We start from the raw sequence: 20,429 nt of genomic DNA, 5'->3' as shown, positions 1-20,429 counted from the left end.
TTAGGCAAAAAATTTAAAGGGAATAGGGAGCTCTGCAACACCGACACTTCTGATGGAAGGCATGATGGAAGGCATGTCCCAGTGTCTGACACATGTCAATGTCCGACACCAACACATGTAGTTACATTGAATTATGTTGTTATCCCAAAATTTTATCGGTGTCAACGTGTCGGTGTTCGACGTCCTTGGACCCTATTGCGTTCGTGCTTTATTGATAGGGAGAACCATTCTTATAATTGATCTATCGTTTTTGAATTATTTATGAGAAAGAGTAAAATGATTTGGAAAATTTTATAAAGCCCTTTGAAAACATTGATCTTGTACATTTTTTGGCTACCCACTTAGGAAAGTTTTAGTTTTGCGGAGAAAAATATTACGATCGGGCGAGATGGGACACTTATAGCTTCGACTTTTTTTAGTCCCACTGATCTCAGCGTAGACGGAGTTTGTCGTTGTTGGAAGCTAGGGTGAGAAACTCAACTGATTTTTTCTTCCTTTTTTTCTTTTTACGATTTCCCTTCCCCTCTCCGGTAGCTTGCACGAGGATGCAAGTCCACTGCGATAGTCTTCCTGCAAAAGGCATCGCATCACAGAATTGCGCTGAGCTTCATTAAGTTGTGCGATTGACAACTTAGAATTTTATCTTGAGTTAAGAATTTGTATAGGTTTTGTTTGGGAGTTAGGAGAGAAAGGGAGGGAAGGGTTATTTGGGGGAAGTTCTCGATTTGTTTAGGTAAATAGTTTAAAGGTCGAAGAATTCTTGCAATTGATTTAATTTTTTTGAATTTTATTATGAAAAAGAGTAAAGTGATTAGGACAATCTGATAAAGCCCTTTGAAATCTTGATCCAATTCATTTTTTGGCTACCCGAATAGAAAAGTTTTAGTTTTGCGAAGAAAAATAATTCGCCCGGGTGGGACTATTATTGCTTCCTCTTTTATTTCACTCCAAACTTCGGAACAAAGCCTATTAGTTTCTCATGTCTTATGAATCTCTAAAACTTGTGATTATATGTTTGGAGATGAATTTGATATTTGTATAATTTATGATGTTGGTTGCAGCCGAAAGTGAATTTTTGTGTTACTCTAGATGGGTGCTCCTAAGCAGAATTGGACATCAGAAGAGGAAGCGGCGAGTAAAGCTGGAGTTGTCAAGCATGGGGTGGGTAAATGGTGTACAGTACTCAAGAATCCAGAGTTTAACCGTGTCTTATATATTTGCTCAAATGTCAATCTCAAGGTTTGCTAATGTTGTTGGTTCTTGTGCTTATTTGTTTATTTTTGGAAAATGCTAACAAGTGCCCTAGGGGCCCCAGGGCACTTGTTAAGGAAGCCAACTAAGGAAGTTTTATGTTAAAATTGACACTTTTCAGGTTTTTGAGAATTGACTACACAACTTTCAATGCAATACTACGATATTTGATTCCTTAACAAGTGTCCGTGGCAAGTGCCTCTAGTCGAAAACTCCATTCAATTCTCGATACTTAATAAACGTTGAATAAATGTTGGACCATCAATACGGGAAAACTCCATTCAATTCTTGATACTTAATACAAAATATCGACAGTAATATCTATGTTAGATTCTCTAGTCGAAATACGGGGAAACTCCATTCAATTCTCGATGGAATTGGAAACGGAATTTTGCGAATTAACCCCGCAGTGGAAGATAATTTTTCAAATTATTCACTTCGGCCAACACACAAAACGAGACTTTACTACCCTGGGGCGTCTTTTTGCAAAAAGGCAAGGGAGAAACTCAGTAGCAGCATCCGCCGCATCTATCAACTGTAGAGGATTCATTTATTTACATATTTTTTTTAATATATATTCCCCTTTTTGTTGAATACCCTCTCACCCCCGAAAATTAAAACCCTAATTCTTCCAAGCTCTTGCGGCCACGCCACCGATCCCCATTTCTCCCTTCAATCAAAGAAGAAAAGAATGAGTAGACATTTGAGCAGAACTGTCTATGTTGGGAATCTACCTGGCGATATCCGTGAAAGAGAAGTTAAACATTTGTTTATGAAGTATGGTCACATAACTCGCATTGATCTAAAGGTTCCGCCAAGACCCCCTTGCTATGCATTTGTAGTGTTTAAAGATGCTCTAAATGCTGACGATGCAATTTGCGAGTGTGATGGCTATGATTTTGATGGGTGCCGATTACGGGTCGAAGCTGCACATGTTGGTTATTGTAATTCATCTTCAAGAGATCGATACAGTATTCACAGCAATGGCCAGGGTGGTCGAGGAGTATCCAGTCACTCTGAATATCGTGTTCTAGTCAATCGACTGCCCTCTTCTGCATCCTGCCAGGATCTTAAGGATCACATGCGAAAAGCCGGGGCTGTTTGCTTTTCCCAGGTTGTTCATGATGGAAGGGTTACTACTGGGATTGTGGATTACACGAACTGCGATGATATGAAATATGCTATCAAAAACCTTGACGGCTCTGAGTTCCAGAACGCTTTTTCCAGGTCTTACGTTCATGTGAGGGAATATGATTCGAGTCGGGACTCTAGAAGTCCTGGTCGTGGCCCTTCTCAATCTAGGGGAAGAAGATATAGCCACAGTCGCAGGTGCAGCCGCAGCCGTAGCTACAGTCCAGGACATAGCCAAAGCAAATTTCCTAAGGGTAAATCCTCACAACGTTCACCAGCAAGATTAGTTTCTCGTTCTCGCTCCAGATCTAGATCCTGTTCTTTATCAGGACCACGATCAAGGCCTAGGTCTCCATTACCTCTGCGTAATAAAAGCCCCAAAAAGCACAGTGCTAGCAGGAGTCCAAGTAGGAGCAGGACCCGTAGCAAGAGTTTGTCCAGGTAAGCTCTGATTGTTACTAGTAAAGATGTGGATGATGGTTAGTGTTGGCTACAAAGTTTTTTCTAGTAATATTTGACGTTGGCTGAGAAACACTTATTTGGGTTGAGACTTCTGCCTCTGGGCATCTTAGGCCTTGAGGAATTTGATGGACCTGAATTTTGTATGGTAGTAGACTGTTAATTTCAAAACTTAGTATTTGGTTCCTTGTTTGGGTTTATTTGGTAATTGGTAGTGGCTTTATTACATTATTATAAATAAAAATGTTGTGACAAAAAAAATTGTTCCTCCTTTTGCTGTAAATTGTAATGGTTTGTGTTTATTTCGACGGTGTATGCTTAACCGTGTTTACGTTAAACAGAATGGATAACCTTATAATGGAGGCTATATCTAGCTTGAATGAGGTGGGTGGTTCTAATGAAACAAGGATTGCTAATTTCATAGAGGTATTATTCTGGTTTCTAAGCCCTTCTTTTATCTTTTCTGCTTTTAATTCATTTAATTCGGTTGTTGGCATGCTGTAATTCTAACTTTATGATTGTAGATGTTACAACACGGAATAAATATCCACATAAAATCATTGTTCTACCTGAACAGTATTTTAGAATATCTTTGAAAATCTCTCGTCCATATTCAATGATGTTATTTTTTTAATTATGATTAGGAGTTGATATTAGTACAAATACTGGTTAGTACTTTGTCTGAGAGCGAGCCTTGATAGCTTAGTGCATCTTGAGCCTTAGGTGCTTCAAATGCCGCTTTTGGTAGAATGTGATCTATGATGATATTTCAACTTTGAATTGACTAAATCTTATGTGGTTAGGAAATGAAATTATATTGATTATTAGAATACTAACTAAAGTGTTATAGCATTCCATTTGGTTGGATACTTCTCTATTTTATACAATTTTGTTTGTGTTAAACATAAGTTGAATTTCACCACTTTGTATTCTGTAGGACCACCACGGGTCACCCTCAAACTTCAAAGAGTCGCTGTCAGCAAGACTGAAGTCTCTCACATCTAGTGGAAAACTGATCAAGGTAACATGTTTCATTATGTCATAACTATTCCATCTAATGCAAACATACAATAAAAATTGTCATAAATGCATTTGTTTTCAGCAATACATTTGTTTGTATTTTTGTCCAATCACTAGTGTGGGTGCACGTCACAACTCACTATCCTATGGGTTAATGTAGGAAAACAAATATTCAATGAGATTGAAACATGGATATCCTATTTATAGTAGAGGTTTACCTATTTTTACATCCCATATCTTTTGGGAGTGGGTTCTCCTCTACAATACTGTTTTTTATGGACAAATGCAAAATCAAACATTTACTCTAAGATGTAGTGAATTAGTATTGGGAAAAATCAAAGTCTTACATTGGCTAGAAATAAGGCCTAAGTAGAGCTTATATATCCTTGGCAATCCTCATCTTAGAAGTTGGTTTGGTGGAGTTGAATCAGGCCCAAAAACACAAGATGGTATTACTGTCTATCCTAGACACATTATTGGGGCACCAAATTAGCCATGAACCAAGTTTGGTAGTGTTGGGCGTGAGCAGGTGTATTACAAAAAACTCAACGCTCACATTGGTGTGAGATAAGGCTTGAATAGAAATTATAATGTCCAGGCAATCTTCACCTTTCAAGTCACTTTGTGGGGTCTGGTTGGCTCCAAACCTACATATTAGTCAAACCCTGGTATTACCTTATATGACTGTATGTCTGAGTTTGCGGAGTGGAAATTGGGTCAGATATGGAGTAATAGCTGAATAAAAAAAAAGGGTTAATAGTGTTTTTGGCCCCTGTAATATGGTGCACTTTTGGTTTTAACCCCTGTAATTTTTTTTTTTTTTTTTGATTCCACCCTTGAAAAATGAAGATTCTTCAGGATTGGCCCCTCACCCCAATGTGTCAGCAGAATCTCCTACGTGGCAGTGACGTGTCAATTTTTTTTTCTTCATGCCATGTCATTTATAATTAAAAAAAAAGCTTAAAATTGTTTTTTATTGTAATTAACTATTTTAAAAAACATAACATTTATTTTAAAAATCAAATTATTCTCTTCTCTTGATCCAGATCTATTTCTTCAGGAAAAGAATAAACCTCAACTTGTTCTTAAGATCAACACAATGCATCAAAACAACAGCTTCAACATAAACATCAACATCATCACAATCACTAATCTCAACGTCATTAACACTTATTTTCTCCATGCCCCCTCAGTGTTTAGGTGCTGAAGATTGTAGTTATTTGTTGTGGTTTTTTCTGTTTTCGGGTGCTGGAGATTGTCCTTTCTCTCTCTCGGTTCCAATCTCTCTCTTCCTCATCCTTCTCTTTTCTAAAAAAAACAATCATAAAATCACAACAAATATAGAACAACATAAGCCGAAAATGAATTTTTCCTTGGTTCGATTCGTCGCCGAAAATGGGTAGTATTTAATTCGATTTGATTCAACACTAAAGCCCCCTCTCTACCTCAATAACGAGTTCAGAAACCCAATAATGGTGAAACCCATAAACTTCACGAAATCCAGAATCATTGAATAGAGATAAGGATTTCATGGTTAGTAATGATGAATTGAATGTTATGGGTGAAAATAGAGAAAAGAGATAACCTAGTTGTGTAAACCCAATATTACCGAAAATGAGTTTAGATTCATTGAAGAGAGATAAGGATTTTATGAGAAAATTAAAGAGAGAACAAGAAGAAAAAGAGGGTAATGAAAAAGGAAAGAAGGGAAAAGGGAGTAGAGAACGGAGAGAGAGAAGAGAAGGGGGAGGATAATGTTGAATATGAAATTTTGATTTATGTACTGGTTTAATGGGTTTTTGTTGTTATTGCTGGAATTTTATTTTGGGTTTTGTTGTATATTAATTGAAATTAAAAAAAAATTGGGTTAAATTAATGTTTGGTGTTGATGATCTGGATGAAGGTGTAGGTTAGGGATGAAGATTGATGGGGGAGAAGAAGATGAGGAACAGAGAAGATGAATAGAGAATAATTTGATTTTTAAAATAAATATTATGTTTTTTAAAATAGTTAATTACAAGAAAAAACAATTTTAAGTTTTTTAAAATTTTAAGTTTTTTTTTTTAAATTATAAATGACGTGGACATTAATTTACACACGTGGCATGATTTTTTTTTTTTTTTGACACGTCACTGCCACATAGGAGATTCTGCTGACACATTGGGGTGAGGGGCCAATCCTGAAGAATCTTCATTTTTCAAGAGTGGAATCTAAAAAAAATAAAATTACAAGGGCTAAAACCAAAAGTGCACCATATTACAGGGGCCAAAAACACTATTAACCCTAAAAAAAAATCTAAGGGCAAGGATTTGGAGAGAGACTGAAAGGAAAAATGAAAGATGTCAAGTTAAAATGAAAATAGTGACTTGTTGTGTTGAAATGATGAGAAATAATCCTTGTAGTATTGTGCATATATCTATTTGAAATAAGCATGCTACTTGTTTTACTCTATTATCTGTATTCTGTTACTTTGATACAGCTGCTGGTTGTGAGTTTGGGCTGAGATTCTAGTATATAGTATACAACTCTACATTTTTTAGTGTAGACTTAGAAAAAATTAGTATTTTCTGATGTGAATAAAAAATAGTTTTTGTTCTTTATATTTTAGGAATCAATATTTTTTCTTGATTTAGTGTTATACATTTATTGTGAGCCATTTTGGATGCTATTCTCATTTTTATATGTCATATTTACTGGTTTCAATTACAGATCATACTCATGGGTTGAGTTTTATATTTCAGGTGAAAAAATACAGGATTGCACCTACCTCAGCATATCCAGAAAGAGGAAGACAATCACCCGCGTTGGAAGGGAGGCAGAATGCCTCTATGAACTGTGACAGGGATTTGAGCTATAGCCCCACACAGTCTGAGTTAGACTTTCAATTAGCAATGATAATGTCCGTGTCTGCACAAGAGGCAGCCACATTTGCTGAAGTGGAAGCCCTCATAGAGGAAGCTGCAGAAGCTTATGTAGAAGCTGCAGGGGAAAGACTGAAGGGGAGAAACAACCCCAAAGATGGTAAATCTTGGCTTTTCCTTCCTTTGTAATACTACAGCTTAATACATCAATAGGGCACGTAGATATTCAAGTTATATTAATACATTTAAGTGTTTTTTTTTTTTTTGGTTACTACATTTAAGTTATAACTTAATACATGAGAGACGAGAGCAACAAATTACAGCCGCTGGATTAAAATCAAGGATTGAGATATTTTTTCCGATTAAATCTGGACGGAACTACTGAAGCACACAAACAAAACAAAAAAATCGCTCTGCATTCCTTCAATCATTCTGCATAGTGTTTCTCCCTTACATGTCTGTCTTCTTCTATGTTATTTATTCAATTAATTTTCTGATTCCCATTAATTCATCTCTTAATTTTCGCATACCCATCGCCCCATGATTAAATAGCATGGCAAATAACATAGCATCAAGGGTATTATTGATTTGGGAATTTTATGGGCTTTCTCCTCATCTTAATGAAATTATGAGGTCAAATATGGTTCGAAGAATATTTTGAAGATTGAAAGAAGTTACATACAGAGGAGCAAAGAAATATTGTTTATTAAGAATCTGATCGTGAATGGAGGAAGAGAGGAACCCATAACGGTTTTTGGATAATATTCCCTTGATATTTCTGGGTTCCAATTGAAGGAAGGGGGACCTTTTTTTTTGTTTTGTTTGTGTGCTTCGGCAGTTCTGTACAGATTTAATTGGAAAAGATATTTCGACCCTTAATTTTAATCCAACGGTTGTAATTTATTGCTCTCATCTCTCACCACAAGTTAGTCTTCTCATTTTATACATCCCCGACACACACACACACACACACTCTCTCTCTCTCTCTCTCTCTCTCTCTCATACATATGATATGATTTGGGATTGCCAATTTTATTTTATTTGTTTTTCCATAAAACCTCCTTGCCTGCACATCTCAAAACCGATCATCTAAAATCATTAAAAATGTGGTTTGGTTGCAGAGACATTCTATTTGGCGTCTTAGTGATTATTTGGTATTTCTATCAATTAGATGTGGCATTTTATTTTCTTTTTCTTTTTCATTTTTTAATTTGTAGGTGATCCCTGCTTTTGATTGAAGACATCAGGAGCGTGATCCACGGCTTCTAGTTGGATAGACAACCAAATAGACATTTATCATTTACTGGCATTATTTTCTATATCTTACTTTATTTATGAAGAACTTCACCTTGAAATGTCCTTGTAGAAAGGAAAACTGTTTGAATATTTCGTTGTAATTTCTTGAGAGCGGTTGTTTCCATTAGCGCTCTTCCGGTATACATTTCATAGAAAGCAGATGTTTAGAAAGCATACAGATTTTTTAGTTGACCCTTGCAACTAAAAAGCCTTTTAAGTTAAAACAAGGCTTTATTAGAGGTATTTTCATGTTGGAACAAAGTGCCGTTTCATTTATAGATTTGAGTAAAACTCAAACTTTGAATTCATTATTCGTTGGAGAAAACCTATTAAAAAAATAAAAATACTTGTTTGTTTGGTTTTAATGACCAGAATCAACCTTGTATAAGGTTTAAAGAACATGAATCAAGTGGTACACATGACTTTATTGAGTAAATAAATTCAAATCAATCTTGGAGCAATAATCTTCACAGGTGGCAGGTGTATTTCACATGCAACAAAGATTAATACTGCTAACAAAATTAATACTGCTAAGCAAAGCATAAGTTCAATTCAGAGATAATCACAATCACATTGAACAAAGATTAACTAGATTGCCTGAAACTCTTATTCCAGCAGAACAAGATTTCCAGGTAAAAGTCAGTCAGCATAAGACATGGGATAATTTGGAAACAAAATTTCATCTATACTACTACCTCCGGTCCTATTTATAAGAGAAATTTAGGTCAACAAAAGTGAATGTATTTGGACTGAATTTTTAACTAGATACATCAACTTTTGTTGACCCAAAATTCTCTTATAAATAGGACCGGAGGGAGTAATATATAAGACTACTTACTGTCTGGAAGCAGAAATTTGGTATCTACATTATTAGACTATATTTTTTTCATAGTTGATAGTTCCCACCATTGGTTGCGGCAGATGCCGCTCGGTTAATTTGCATCATCCTCTGCCAGTGGAACAGACTTGGCCTGGATTGAAGTGGATCACAAAAATTGAAAATAATGTTAGTATTAGATTTCTTTAGTTTCTGTCACACTTGTTATTAGGAATAGAACATATAGATGGCAAAGTAATAACCCTTCATTATATCAACCCTATAATTTCCTAAAACTTTTTTTGTCTGTTCAAAAAGAAAAGTTGGACATATAGTTAGATGAGTATAAATGGTGCTACAACCAATATACATTAACGCTGACAAAGGGAAAAAACTATGATCAAGACTAATCTAACTCAAACAATATAATATTCCAAGTTAAAAAATACTATATCACTCACCAAATCACGGTATTTAAGGATATAGAACATTTCAAGATATCGCCGAGTTTCACGCCTCTCTAGTTTGGAGACATACTTCCAGAAACTATAAACTCCCGCCAAGGTCATGAGCCTTTCAGAATAAATCCTCCATGTGTACCTGAATATTGTTTACTTATTACGAAGCATCCTTATAAAAAAAAACAATTTTTACCAAGATCATATATACCTTTCATAAATTCGTTGAAGACCATCATCAGAAATTTTATTCCAATGACCTGGATCCTCCTTGCATCGTTGAAAGAATTCAACCAACAGGTCAGAAGCTTTATCAGGGTGATAAGGATCAATATTAAATCCTGATTTACCGTGCTGGATAATCTCAGCTGGGCCACCATGGCAAGTTGCAAATGTCGGAAGGCCACAAGTCATGGCCTCCACAACTGTAAGACCAAAAGCTTCGTAGAAGGCAGGCTGCAGCAAGGTAGTTATTGTTACAATTTACAAATGATGTCTGCAGGATCACCAAAATAGTAAGGAGACAGTAGATACCTGTACAAAAGCACCTTTAGTATCTGCTATGTAACGATACAACTCACCATTACATGCTCTATTTGTTTGGGCAGCAATCCATCGAAAATCACCATCTAATTTATATGTTTTTATGAGATCATACATCTTTTCAATTTCAGCTATTTCTTCTCTGTCCCTGGACTTACTTACATCAATGTAACCAGCTACTACAACAAGGTTGACCAGTTCTCTTAGTTTGCTGTTCTTACCATAGATTTCTACCAACCCGGTAATGTTTTTCACTCGGTCTAGCCTTGCCATGGAGAATATTATGGGCTTTGACCGATCTTTCAGCGTACCACTTGCAACCATATCAACAAAAATCAACACATCAGCTAAATACTCTCACCATTTTTACCTTGTCATATTGACAACTTCACATATGAAAAAAGTGAGGTGTTGCATAACATTTCTTACAACTGCTTTAAATATTACTATCCCTTATGATACATCACATTCACAAGAGAACAAAACAGACTTTCATTCATATTGATCTTCTAGACAACTGATAGCAACCTATAATCATTAAATTAGACCTATTACTTCAAAAGATATGAATCCTTCCCCAAGTATACTAACCAAATTCAGAATTTGTTCAATAGAAAAAGACTCACGTGTATTCATCAGTCTGCTCGGGGTCATATAATAACTTTTCAATTGCACCGTGCAGAGCTGTAAGTCTTTTCTGTTTTTCTGAGTAGGGGAAATATATGCACATGTCTGCTCCGGGAGAGACAATATTGAACTTAGGATCAAAAACATCAATGCCGTGAACAACCCTATAGAGCCCAGGAAGAGTAAAAGCAGCGTGACTCTCATACTGGCCAACGGTATTCCTTCTGAAAGAACGACGATAATGATAAGTAAATGAAGTAACGAGCATTAGCACAATGAAAAATTTAGCAAAATCATTAGAAAGAGGGTGAAAAAAGAAATGAAAACTAGCACCAGGGATTGTTCAGTAAAAAAAAATAAAAAATCAAAGAGTGTTATGTAGAAAAATGGTGACTAGCTCGTGTTCCATAATGAGATATATGTATGATCAAAGGGATATTGACACAACTAATTATCTTATAGGATGCCACATGGATATTGAGAGTTTTCCACTGGTAGGAGCAAATCATGTTTAAGATAACATGGAAGTGTGCTGTTTGGTTGCTTATGTTGCTAAAACAAACTTGCAATCTCAAGCACAAGCTTGCAAAAGAAAATAAATGTTTATATAAACAAGGGAACTGATGAGCCTGCAAAAAGAAAAGAAACGTTGTTTATATATCATGAAAACTTACGTTCCTGCAATTTCTTGGTATGTACTGGTGATGATAAAATCAGCGCTATTCATGGCTATTAGATCAGCAGTGAACTGACATGAAAAATGGTATTTATCATCGAACTTCCTCCAATAAGTACCTGAATCTGGATATTTTGTTTTCTCCAGTGCATGAGCAATTGTGCACTATAAATATGGACGTTTAAATCCAGTAAGTTTCAATATCAGAAGATAACATTAGATTCACATTTCCATGGCAAAGCAAGAGGGAAATGGAGAAAGAACACAACCTGTGTGATTCCCAATTTACAAGCCAGTAAAGATGCAACAAGATTCCCGTCGCTATAATTTCCAATGATGAAATCAGGATAACCTTGTAACTCGGCAGCAATTTCACTAGCAGCGTCCTGTTGACACATACAACTACCGATATTTAAATTTAAAATGATAGCACATTTGAGATAAATTTTCATTATTAAAGATCTTTCTCACGCCCAAACTAAGATAAGAAGTCATTGATTCCAACATAAAAGTTCATAACAAGGCAATAGTTCAACATATAGAATGAGATTTACCTGTGCGAAAGTCTCAAGAAAAGGCCACACATCAAACCTTGAGATCCATTTACGAAGAATTCCTTTCTCTGATCTGAAAGGAACTCGCAAAATATGAGTATGTTCGGTACCACAGACTTTTTCTAGTCGCTGGTTGCATGTTGTCCCCTTTGCATCAGGTATTAACCTGGTAACCTTCACAACAAAAATTAAACTAAAATTTGATTTCAACCGAAGAAAAAAAATCATCTACCGAAAATCCAAGTCAAAGTTGAAGAAATGGTGTAAGTAGTTACACACTCACAATTAGAATTCTAGGTGTGAGATCAAGTCCTTGTTTCTTGATCCTAAGGAGCATCTCGTTCTCAAGGGCACGCACCTGATCCAGTATGTATACAACCTGCAGACAAAAATATCTCATGTAGGATCATGCTTATGCTTGTACACAATATTTTCGCAACCAATGCAAAAGATTTGAACACACTGATAAAGAAGGCCAAGGACAACGAACGATATTCACACGTCCAGATTAAAAATTATAATGCAATATATGATAAATAAGAATACCTGCCCACCAGTGTCAGGCAAACCCAGGACATTGGCTTGCCCAAAATAACCATGAGGAGATAATATAACCACATTGAACACCATTGGCACTCTCCCGAGAAAAGTTTCTAGTGTAGAAGGATCAGGAGCCTGAAGAAGGTCCAAGAGCAGATGCATCGTCTCTAGAACCCGCTCGGCTATATCACCCCAACCTCTCTCAAAACCCATTCCTTGTAATCTACACTTGGACAAGAGTCAAAAAATAAAAACATTTGACTATGTTGTACAACAAAAACTGCAGACGACTCTGCAAGGAGGAAGACATGTTAACCGGTTTTTATCAAAGATAATCTTACACATATTCTAACTCGGAATAGGGTGTATCGGGTGCAAGCCTAGAAAGATGATCCTCAGCCTTGGCCAAAGAAGACTGAAGTTTGGAAATGCTGTGTATACGATCATTTAACATCAGTCCCTGCACCATAATCATAAGTGGGAATTGGGACAGAAAAACTGCAGCCTCAAGTTGCATTCCTTGAAACTATAGCTGATGTCATCTAATACCATCACTTCATTACAAGAAAAGGTGCATAGCTAGCACAGTGAACTTACTTGGCCTTTATATTTGTGAGCTCGGAGGAAATTAAGCAAAGGCTCCAATGAATCTTTTTTCCGAAACATAATCGAAGAGAGGTGACGATTGAGAAACTGAACACCATTGCCAATGGACGATGAGCGGGTTGGTCGAGGAAATGAGGCATTAAATGGCTCAAAATCAAGCTCTAATACATAATGATCATTATCCCTGTTGTGTAAAATAAAATCAAACCAGTCATGAAAACAGCCATGAAGTTACTCTTACTCCACATGGTCAGAGAGTTTATTGTCTATTGCATAAACTAAGAAAAGGGTTTCTCACGTTCCATCTACAAGTTCTTCTTTGAAGCGGAGATATTCAGAAACACTTAATTGCTCCACACTAAGTTCGAAAACATGCACACGGACATATTCCCAAATACCAGGCCGTGGACGAACTGCAATTGCCACAAAAGGAGGCGAAACTATGGCTTCCTGCCACAAAAATCATGTTACACTTTTATTACCATATTTAATTTAATTTTACAGATGAAGTGCTGGTCCAAGTATGCAAGTTTTAAATCTTATAACTGAAAGTTAGAGTTGTGAAGGTGTTAACTGCAGAGTATCCTGACCATTATACTATTTAGTAGATAAAATGATAAACCAATTGTAGGCACACTATCAAATTACAACTAGATTTAATTCAAACTAAATGATATATGTTGTTATATTCCTAAGATATCAAGCTTTGCAAAAAATGTGTTTGTGAACCATTTCGTTTCGACAAAAAATGCATATACTTATAGAGTGACTAAATTAAGGCTGAAGAATAGGACATACTACTAAGAGCCACCAAAAATTATTAGAAGGTCCATGGTAAGTTCACCTGTGCGGACTTGATGATTTCACCGAAGGGGCCATTTTTTAGATCCTCGGTGGCCTGACCCTCACCATGGATGCTTTCCAACTCATCAATCAAATTATGGGGTTGCAGAATACCTTTTCCCTGATCTACATACCTTCAAAGTTCAAACACAACATCGGCAATTAGGCAAGTATCAGTACACTAAAAGCCATAGTCAACGAATCAGTACTTTATTGTCATCTTAAAGATCCACACACACACACACACACAGGCATACGCATTTAAACACCAAATTCATCATCTAACCGCAAAATATAAAAAAAATGTTTAACACTCATTTCTCATCTCTACCTCCCATCCAACAGAGAACCAAATGTTCATTACCAAAAAAGAACATTATCTTGTTAACATCACCTTGATCTCAAGATGCAGTTACAAAAGCGCGGCGATGTGGCAAAATAATATATTTTCATTGGATGTCAATATCAAACTGATTTACTACATTCGTTAACTCTTCAAAAAAATCACTGTTGCATTTTAAAATATCATTCTCAAGGGCCAATGTTAACCCAACAAATATTTTGCAATTCTCAGAACCTCAAACATTGCCACTATCAAGCAAACTTGCCCACTATCCGACCCAAAGAAGACAATAGCAATGAATATTCACTCGATTTACAAGTTTATAACACTGTTTAAAAACCATGATGGGGACAAAAGATTACATGCTTGTTTGGATTGGTAGCGTGTGTGTTTGTAAAGTTGGATTTTCATGATGAAGACGCGCTTTCAACAAACTCCACAATTCCTAGCTTCTTTAATTTCCCAGTGGAAGCGCATAGGGACGTGAGAAAGGAATACCAAACATTGGAGTAGTGTGTTTGGAATATTTAAGTTGTGCCACCGTGATTTTAGCAAAAAACTGCACTTTGAAACTTCAACAAAATCTCAATTACCACATTGATTTCGTCAAACTTAGTGCAATGTGTCGCCGCAAATTTAGCAAAAATTACACTTCGAGCTTCAAAAGAATCCCAGAATCCACCATGATTTCATCAAACTTAGTGTGTGTTAGTGGTAAAAATTGATTTCGAGTGAATTGATTATCTAAATGAAAATATAAGGGAGTTGAAGGTAAAGTAATTTATATTTGGATATATTCATTCCATGTAAAAATGAGTCGAACAATAAATTTGAGTGTAAAAATTAATTCTAGAATAAAAAACTCCAATTTTTAGATTCAAATTAGATTCAATTCTTCTCTAAAGCAACCAACATTTTGAATCTCAGGTTAACTTGATGAAGAAGATACATGATTATACGAATGAATAGCGCGGTTGACAAAGAAGGAAATAAAACCAACCTGGAGAGAAGGGAAACAAGTTCGTTACGGTGAGCGGAGAGGGTACCTTCCACTCTGTCTCTGATACTGGGAAGTCTAACAAGCTTAGGAGGTTGAGACATGATTCATATACTATGATCTTCTTCTTCTTCTTTTCAAGTTTCAAAATGCTATGAAAGAGTGAGAATTTGATACATGGCTTGTTTCATTCCATTCATTACAAACTTCGCATCTCACACAACTATTGTCACACCACGTTTTCATCATTCTACGGCTACCCACCATTTTCGACCTTATTAGAGTTCATGTGGATTGATCTCAAAAATTTGTTATTTTACTTTTACCAATCCTTTTTAATTCTCACTTTAAACTATCAAATGCATATTATTTTTTCTAATAACATGGTATATCCTCATTTATTAAATACCACTCTAATTACTCCTCATTCCGTCATAAATTAGACGTCCTCTTTTATAATTTCCTTTTTCTCAAATTATTTATCCATTTTACGATTTCAATACAACATTTATTATTCTTTTTCACTAATATACTCTTACTTATTGCATTTCAATCAACTATAACTACTATTTCACTAATTAAAAATTAATAATAATGTTTTAGTAAATAAAACATATTTGATCATTGAAATCAGTACTATTATTTTCTTAATACATGTGTAAAACTCAAATGAGACACCTAATAAGAGATAAAAGAAGTATTTCACTAACTATGATTGATAAAGGCATTTTAGAAAATGATATTAATTTTACCATTGAAATCAAATCAACTATTAAAAAAAAAACATACATTGAAAAGTTTTAATTACCCTATAAAACTAGACTCTAACCAGTGTGATGCAAGAGTTTTGTAGAGTTTAATATGTAAGTATCAAATTGGTTATATTATGTAGAGTTACATTCAAACTCATTGAAATAATCAAATTAAATGTTGATCAAGAGTGATTGACATGTATAATCTCAAAAAAGCATATCAACAACATTCAATTTTCATCAACAAAAATGTAAATTAAATTCAATGAAAGTAATGAAAGATGGAAATCAACACAATAAAAATGACAAATCATAAAGAACACCGATGTCAAAAGAAACAAATATACAAAAGCTTGCACCAAGAAATTGGTCCTAAGCGCAAGGTCCGCTAAATCTATAAAAAAGGAAAAGGAACTGGTATATGATAACCGAAAGAAAACAGAATAATGAAAAAGAACTTCTGTGTGATAACCGAAAGAAAAAAATGAAAAGGAACTTTTATGTGATAACTAAAAGAAAAAAATAAATAATTTGAAAGATTTGTTATAAAAAAAAGGAACATGTTAATAATAAAAATGAATTCCGTCAAAAAAAAAATAATAAAAATGAATTGCTAACAGAAAAGGAACTGCTAGGGCGTCAATGCCTTAAAAAAAAAAAGACTTTAGTATTGTATATTTTAGAAGCAATATTATTTCAACAAAAACATGAGTGGCGGTGATAAAAGTTGTGAAATATTGTCATGTGTTATTCGGTTTGTTTCCTTACACATTTTTTTTTTATAAACATTAACTAGGCCGGTAAAAAAGGGTGGAATTAGAGTTTGCAACACTATTTAACATTTAATATACTAAAGATAAAAATTATGTTAACTCATAAAAATTTATCCTAAGACATATTATTATGGTTACTCATCATGAAGTTTGGTAGAATATGTATCAATTATTCACTTACATATCATACTTTTGTGCTAATTATGTTAAAGTAAAATTAATTTTTAAATAAATTTTACGTACGGGATACCGACCGATACCCGATTAAACTTCAATATGTGTATATGAAAATTTATCCTTTATTTCTTGGTCAAACATGACTATACCACATTTTAAGCAACAATTATGTTTGGTCATGTGTGCATGGGCTGAGCTGGGATTTTAATCTTGAGTTGTTTCCATCTTGAGAGTTTTATTTTCTATCCAATACATCCTACAACATTTTAAATTAAGGAGCTTCTACGCGGCAGTCATGAAATTGACTTTTTTAAAAAAGTTAATTTTAATTTTAATGTTTTATTCATTTTTAAATTGTTGATTACTGATTAATGATCAATAGTAATTCATCTAGTAATGTTTGCAACATCTTGGATTTACCGGTACTATTTTATCATTGGCATCTTTAACATGGAAACAGAGTTGCTAATATCATATGATAGTCTTAAGTGTTACACTTTGTAGGATGTTACACTTAAAACAAGGTAGGATAAAAATTAGATGAAGTGTATTCTTGTTAATCTGATGAATTTATGATACTATGGGGATTAAACTTTTGATGCCACTGTACAAACAATGAAGTATTACTCACAACACTTTTGATGCTATAGTGTTAACTTCATTAGAAAAGTCATTCTCATAACTTCACCGTAGAATTTTCCTTTAAATTATAAACATTCTAAAAGTTGTAAATCCGTTAAGAAAACCCTTCATAAACTTTATTTTTTAAATTTTAGAATCCAAAATTGGTCAGCTGACATAGTTTTATCCAATTGTTTTTCTTTAAAATAATAGTTAATAAAATTCCTTAAAAAAAATGTAAAAGCATTCTAGACTACCACCATACAAAATTAATGACATAACCTAGACCCAAACAAAAAAATGGGGCCAGAACAGAAAAATCTTATCATCGCAGTAGCAAATACATCATTTGGTCACTATTATAAGCAACTAATTATTTTTTAGATTCATTCAATAAATAATATATATGGTCCATATATATACCACATACATCATTTATTAAATGAACCTTAAAAGTGAATTTATGTTTATTTTTTTGTGGTGGCCGGGGTTTGAACCCCGAACCTTACATATTATTTTGTATTGTTTTTACCAACTGAGTTAAGCTCATGATGATTTTGTTTATAACACTGACCGGAGGGGGTGGAGTAGTTTTACTAATCGAAGATGAAAAATGCTTGAGAATGTTTAGCAGCAAACTAAAGGTCTTCCATCCTCATTCTACAACGTGTTAACGATTTTCTTGAGAATGTTTGTCTTCAAGGAGATAGGTCCTAAATAAGAATGAAAGCTAATTCAAAAACAATAATGATATATCTCTATCTCTTTTCCTATCATAAAATCAAGATTGGACTTGATATTTTTTATAAAATTGTGTGGCCTAGAGCTTGCTGACTGCATGATTCTGCACCAATTTTTAAGTTCACATGCATCATTTCAGCCAATGAATTCAAATGATGAGAAGAAACCAATGCTTGCAAATTGCAATATTTCACCCAACACTTTTCAAAATTCGGTTACAAATTAAGGGTTAAGAACATAAGCTATAATTGTATAAGCCAAATGTAGAGGAAAATAATACTAAATTTAGACAATCTAAAATCAAAAAACTTCCATTAATATCCAGATTAATTAATAGGAAAATGATGACCAAAAATAGACTTCATAGGGAGAGTATGATCTATAATTCTCTTGTATAAATACCATTCTTCAAGTCACATGTAATTGAGTCATCCAAATTGGTGAAGGGTTTCTAAATTGCAGTTATAGGTTGCCATATGAGCAACCACAACATCATAAAAAAAACTGCATTTTAAAATCTTAAACATTTTGTTTAATCAAGGTTTCAAGCTGGGAATTAATAAATATCACCACCAATATGGCTACGACAACAAACTTTTTTATCTTAGGCATTCTTTTCATTAGCGTGATAGGTGCATCGGGTCGTAGCCTCCTTGATAATGGTAGTGCAGGAGGAATTTATGATGTCACAAAATTCGGTGCTGTTGCTGATGGAAAAACCGACAATGTTGAAGTGAGTTAATTTTATTTTAAATTTAATTGTCTTCCTAAACTTTGGGTATGAATATATAATAATTAACTATGGTATTATATTATGCAGAAAATTAGGGCTGCATGGCAGGCAGCATGCAAAACCAGTACCGTACCAGCAACAGTTTTGATTCCAGCGGGAACGTTCGTCACTGGGCAAACTCTTTTTGCAGGGCCATGCACAAGTCCAAAGCCCATAACTGTTGAAATTGTAGGAAAAGCTCAAGCCACAACAGATTTATCTGAGTATTATAGTCCAGAATGGTTCCAATTTGAAAACATTGATGGCTTGGTGTTGAAAGGCAGTGGAGTTTTTGATGGCCAAGGAAGCATTAGTTGGCCGTTGAATGATTGCAAGCAGAACAAGGGAAATTGTGCTTCCCTCCCTTCTGTAAGGATTTCATTTCATCAATCATTACATAAATAATATTGAATTAAGTGTTAATTGATATGTAATGTCAATTTAAAATATGTTTAACTGTAACATTTTTTATAAGTCACAAATACAATTTGTTGCGTTTTATTTACATGTGACAATTTTATACCTATGTGTGCAGTCTTTGAAATTCGATAAGATTAAAAATGCAATCGTGCAAGACGTGACATCATTGAACAGCATGCAGTTCCACTTCCATCTACATGGTTGCAGCAACATTTCATTTACTAACCTCCACATAACAGCTCCAGGAAACAGTCCAAACACCGATGGCATGCACATTAGCTCCAGCGACTTCATTACTGTCACTAACAGCGTCATCGCAACAGGTGATGATTGTATTTCTGTTGGACATAGCACATCCAACATCACTATTAGTGGCATTACATGTGGTCCTGGTCACGGTATTAGTGTTGGAAGTCTTGGTAAGAGGCCAGAGGAAAAAACTGTGAATGGTGTTTCAGTCAAAAATTGCACGTTCATAGGCTCAACCAATGGTGCTAGAATTAAAACCTGGATTGGAACAGCACCGGCTGAGGCAAAAAACATTGTTTATGAAGACTTGATCATGAAGGATGTCCAGAATCCCATTGTTATTGACCAGAGTTATGGCAAAAAAGAGAGAGTGGTAAGCAAATTAACAATTGAAACCTCCTATAGTTTATCATTTTGCTAGCATTTAACAAGTTTCCAAAAATTCTTATTAATGTGTGTACTTGTTTGTGAGTAGCCTTCAACTTCGGTGTGGAAGATCAGTGATGCTCATTTCCGTAGGATAAAAGGAACAACAGTCTCAAACATTCCGGTGTCATTGCAATGCAGCTCAAAGAATCCATGTGAAAATATTGAGGTAGCAGATGTTGAATTGACTTATGTAGGTCCTCAAAAAAGTATACCTTTTGCAAACTCTTGTATCAATGCAAAAGCTATTTTTGGAGGGAAACTCAACCCAGCAGCTTGTGTATCATAAAAAACATTTTGACATTTTAATTGTAACTACTTATTGACATATAATTAATTGATTGGTGGTTATTATTAATTACCACTTGATTCCCAGCTTATATACATGTATAATAGTATAAATATGTGTATGAGGCTAGCTATTTGATGTAAGTATGTACATTCCACACTCTGCTGAATTGCAACTGTATTATAGC

At 34.7% G+C, this 20,429-nt stretch overlaps 3 protein-coding genes across 3 annotated transcripts; 2 read left to right on the top strand and 1 right to left on the bottom strand.

Moving 5' to 3' along the window:
- Nucleotides 1–1,098: 1,098 nt before the first annotated feature.
- LOC11413893 (serine/arginine-rich-splicing factor SR34) lies at nt 1,099–8,326 on the top strand. The gene is made up of 6 exons (XM_024783678.2): nt 1,099–1,239; nt 1,373–2,823; nt 3,183–3,267; nt 3,779–3,862; nt 6,603–6,882; nt 7,940–8,326. The coding sequence occupies exons 2-6, from the start codon at nt 1,943–1,945 to the stop codon at nt 7,954–7,956; spliced, it is 1,347 nt and encodes a 448-aa protein (XP_024639446.1). The 5' UTR covers nt 1,099–1,239; nt 1,373–1,942; the 3' UTR covers nt 7,957–8,326.
- Nucleotides 8,327–8,423: 97 nt separating this feature from the next.
- Nucleotides 8,424–15,306, bottom strand: LOC11414896 (sucrose synthase 2). The gene is made up of 16 exons (XM_039829821.1): nt 15,026–15,306; nt 13,684–13,816; nt 13,138–13,289; nt 12,831–13,023; nt 12,575–12,693; nt 12,240–12,456; nt 11,977–12,072; nt 11,694–11,867; nt 11,409–11,525; nt 11,138–11,304; nt 10,463–10,687; nt 9,828–10,149; nt 9,505–9,749; nt 9,297–9,435; nt 8,839–8,989; nt 8,424–8,709 (listed from the first exon to the last, which is right to left on the bottom strand). Exons 1-15 carry the CDS (start codon nt 15,124–15,126, stop codon nt 8,951–8,953), a joined length of 2,439 nt encoding a protein of 812 aa, XP_039685755.1. The 5' UTR covers nt 15,127–15,306; the 3' UTR covers nt 8,424–8,709; nt 8,839–8,950.
- A 3,215-nt stretch (nt 15,307–18,521) lies between these two features.
- LOC11422040 (exopolygalacturonase clone GBGE184) lies at nt 18,522–20,331 on the top strand. The gene is made up of 4 exons (XM_039829894.1): nt 18,522–18,819; nt 18,907–19,227; nt 19,394–19,900; nt 20,003–20,331. The coding sequence occupies exons 1-4, from the start codon at nt 18,664–18,666 to the stop codon at nt 20,240–20,242; spliced, it is 1,224 nt and encodes a 407-aa protein (XP_039685828.1). The 5' UTR covers nt 18,522–18,663; the 3' UTR covers nt 20,243–20,331.
- The last annotated feature ends 98 nt before the right edge of the window (nt 20,332–20,429 follow it).

The sequence above is a fragment of the Medicago truncatula genome, chromosome 1, assembly GCF_003473485.1.
Source record: "Medicago truncatula cultivar Jemalong A17 chromosome 1, MtrunA17r5.0-ANR, whole genome shotgun sequence".
NCBI classification, from domain to species: Eukaryota; Viridiplantae; Streptophyta; class Magnoliopsida; order Fabales; family Fabaceae; genus Medicago; species Medicago truncatula.
This window is presented reverse-complemented; position numbering and strand designations above follow the sequence as displayed.

Excerpts from the sequence above, each read along its gene's own strand:
- LOC11413893 (XM_024783678.2), top strand. The coding sequence starts at position 1,943 with ATGAGTAGACATTTGAGCAGAACTGTCTATGTTGGGAATCTACCTGGC. Across the intron at positions 2,824-3,182 it reads CGTAGCAAGAGTTTGTCCAG|AATGGATAACCTTATAATGG; the intron begins GTAAGCTCTGAT and ends TACGTTAAACAG. Across the intron at positions 3,268-3,778 it reads GGATTGCTAATTTCATAGAG|GACCACCACGGGTCACCCTC; the intron begins GTATTATTCTGG and ends TGTATTCTGTAG.
- LOC11414896 (XM_039829821.1), bottom strand. The coding sequence starts at position 15,126 with ATGTCTCAACCTCCTAAGCTTGTTAGACTTCCCAGTATCAGAGACAGA. Across the intron at positions 13,817-15,025 it reads CTTGTTTCCCTTCTCTCCAG|GTATGTAGATCAGGGAAAAG; the intron begins GTTGGTTTTATT and ends TGAACTTTGAAG. Across the intron at positions 13,290-13,683 it reads AAATCATCAAGTCCGCACAG|GAAGCCATAGTTTCGCCTCC; the intron begins GTGAACTTACCA and ends TTTTTGTGGCAG.
- LOC11422040 (XM_039829894.1), top strand. The coding sequence starts at position 18,664 with ATGGCTACGACAACAAACTTTTTTATCTTAGGCATTCTTTTCATTAGC. Across the intron at positions 18,820-18,906 it reads GAAAAACCGACAATGTTGAA|AAAATTAGGGCTGCATGGCA; the intron begins GTGAGTTAATTT and ends TATATTATGCAG. Across the intron at positions 19,228-19,393 it reads ATTGTGCTTCCCTCCCTTCT|TCTTTGAAATTCGATAAGAT; the intron begins GTAAGGATTTCA and ends CTATGTGTGCAG.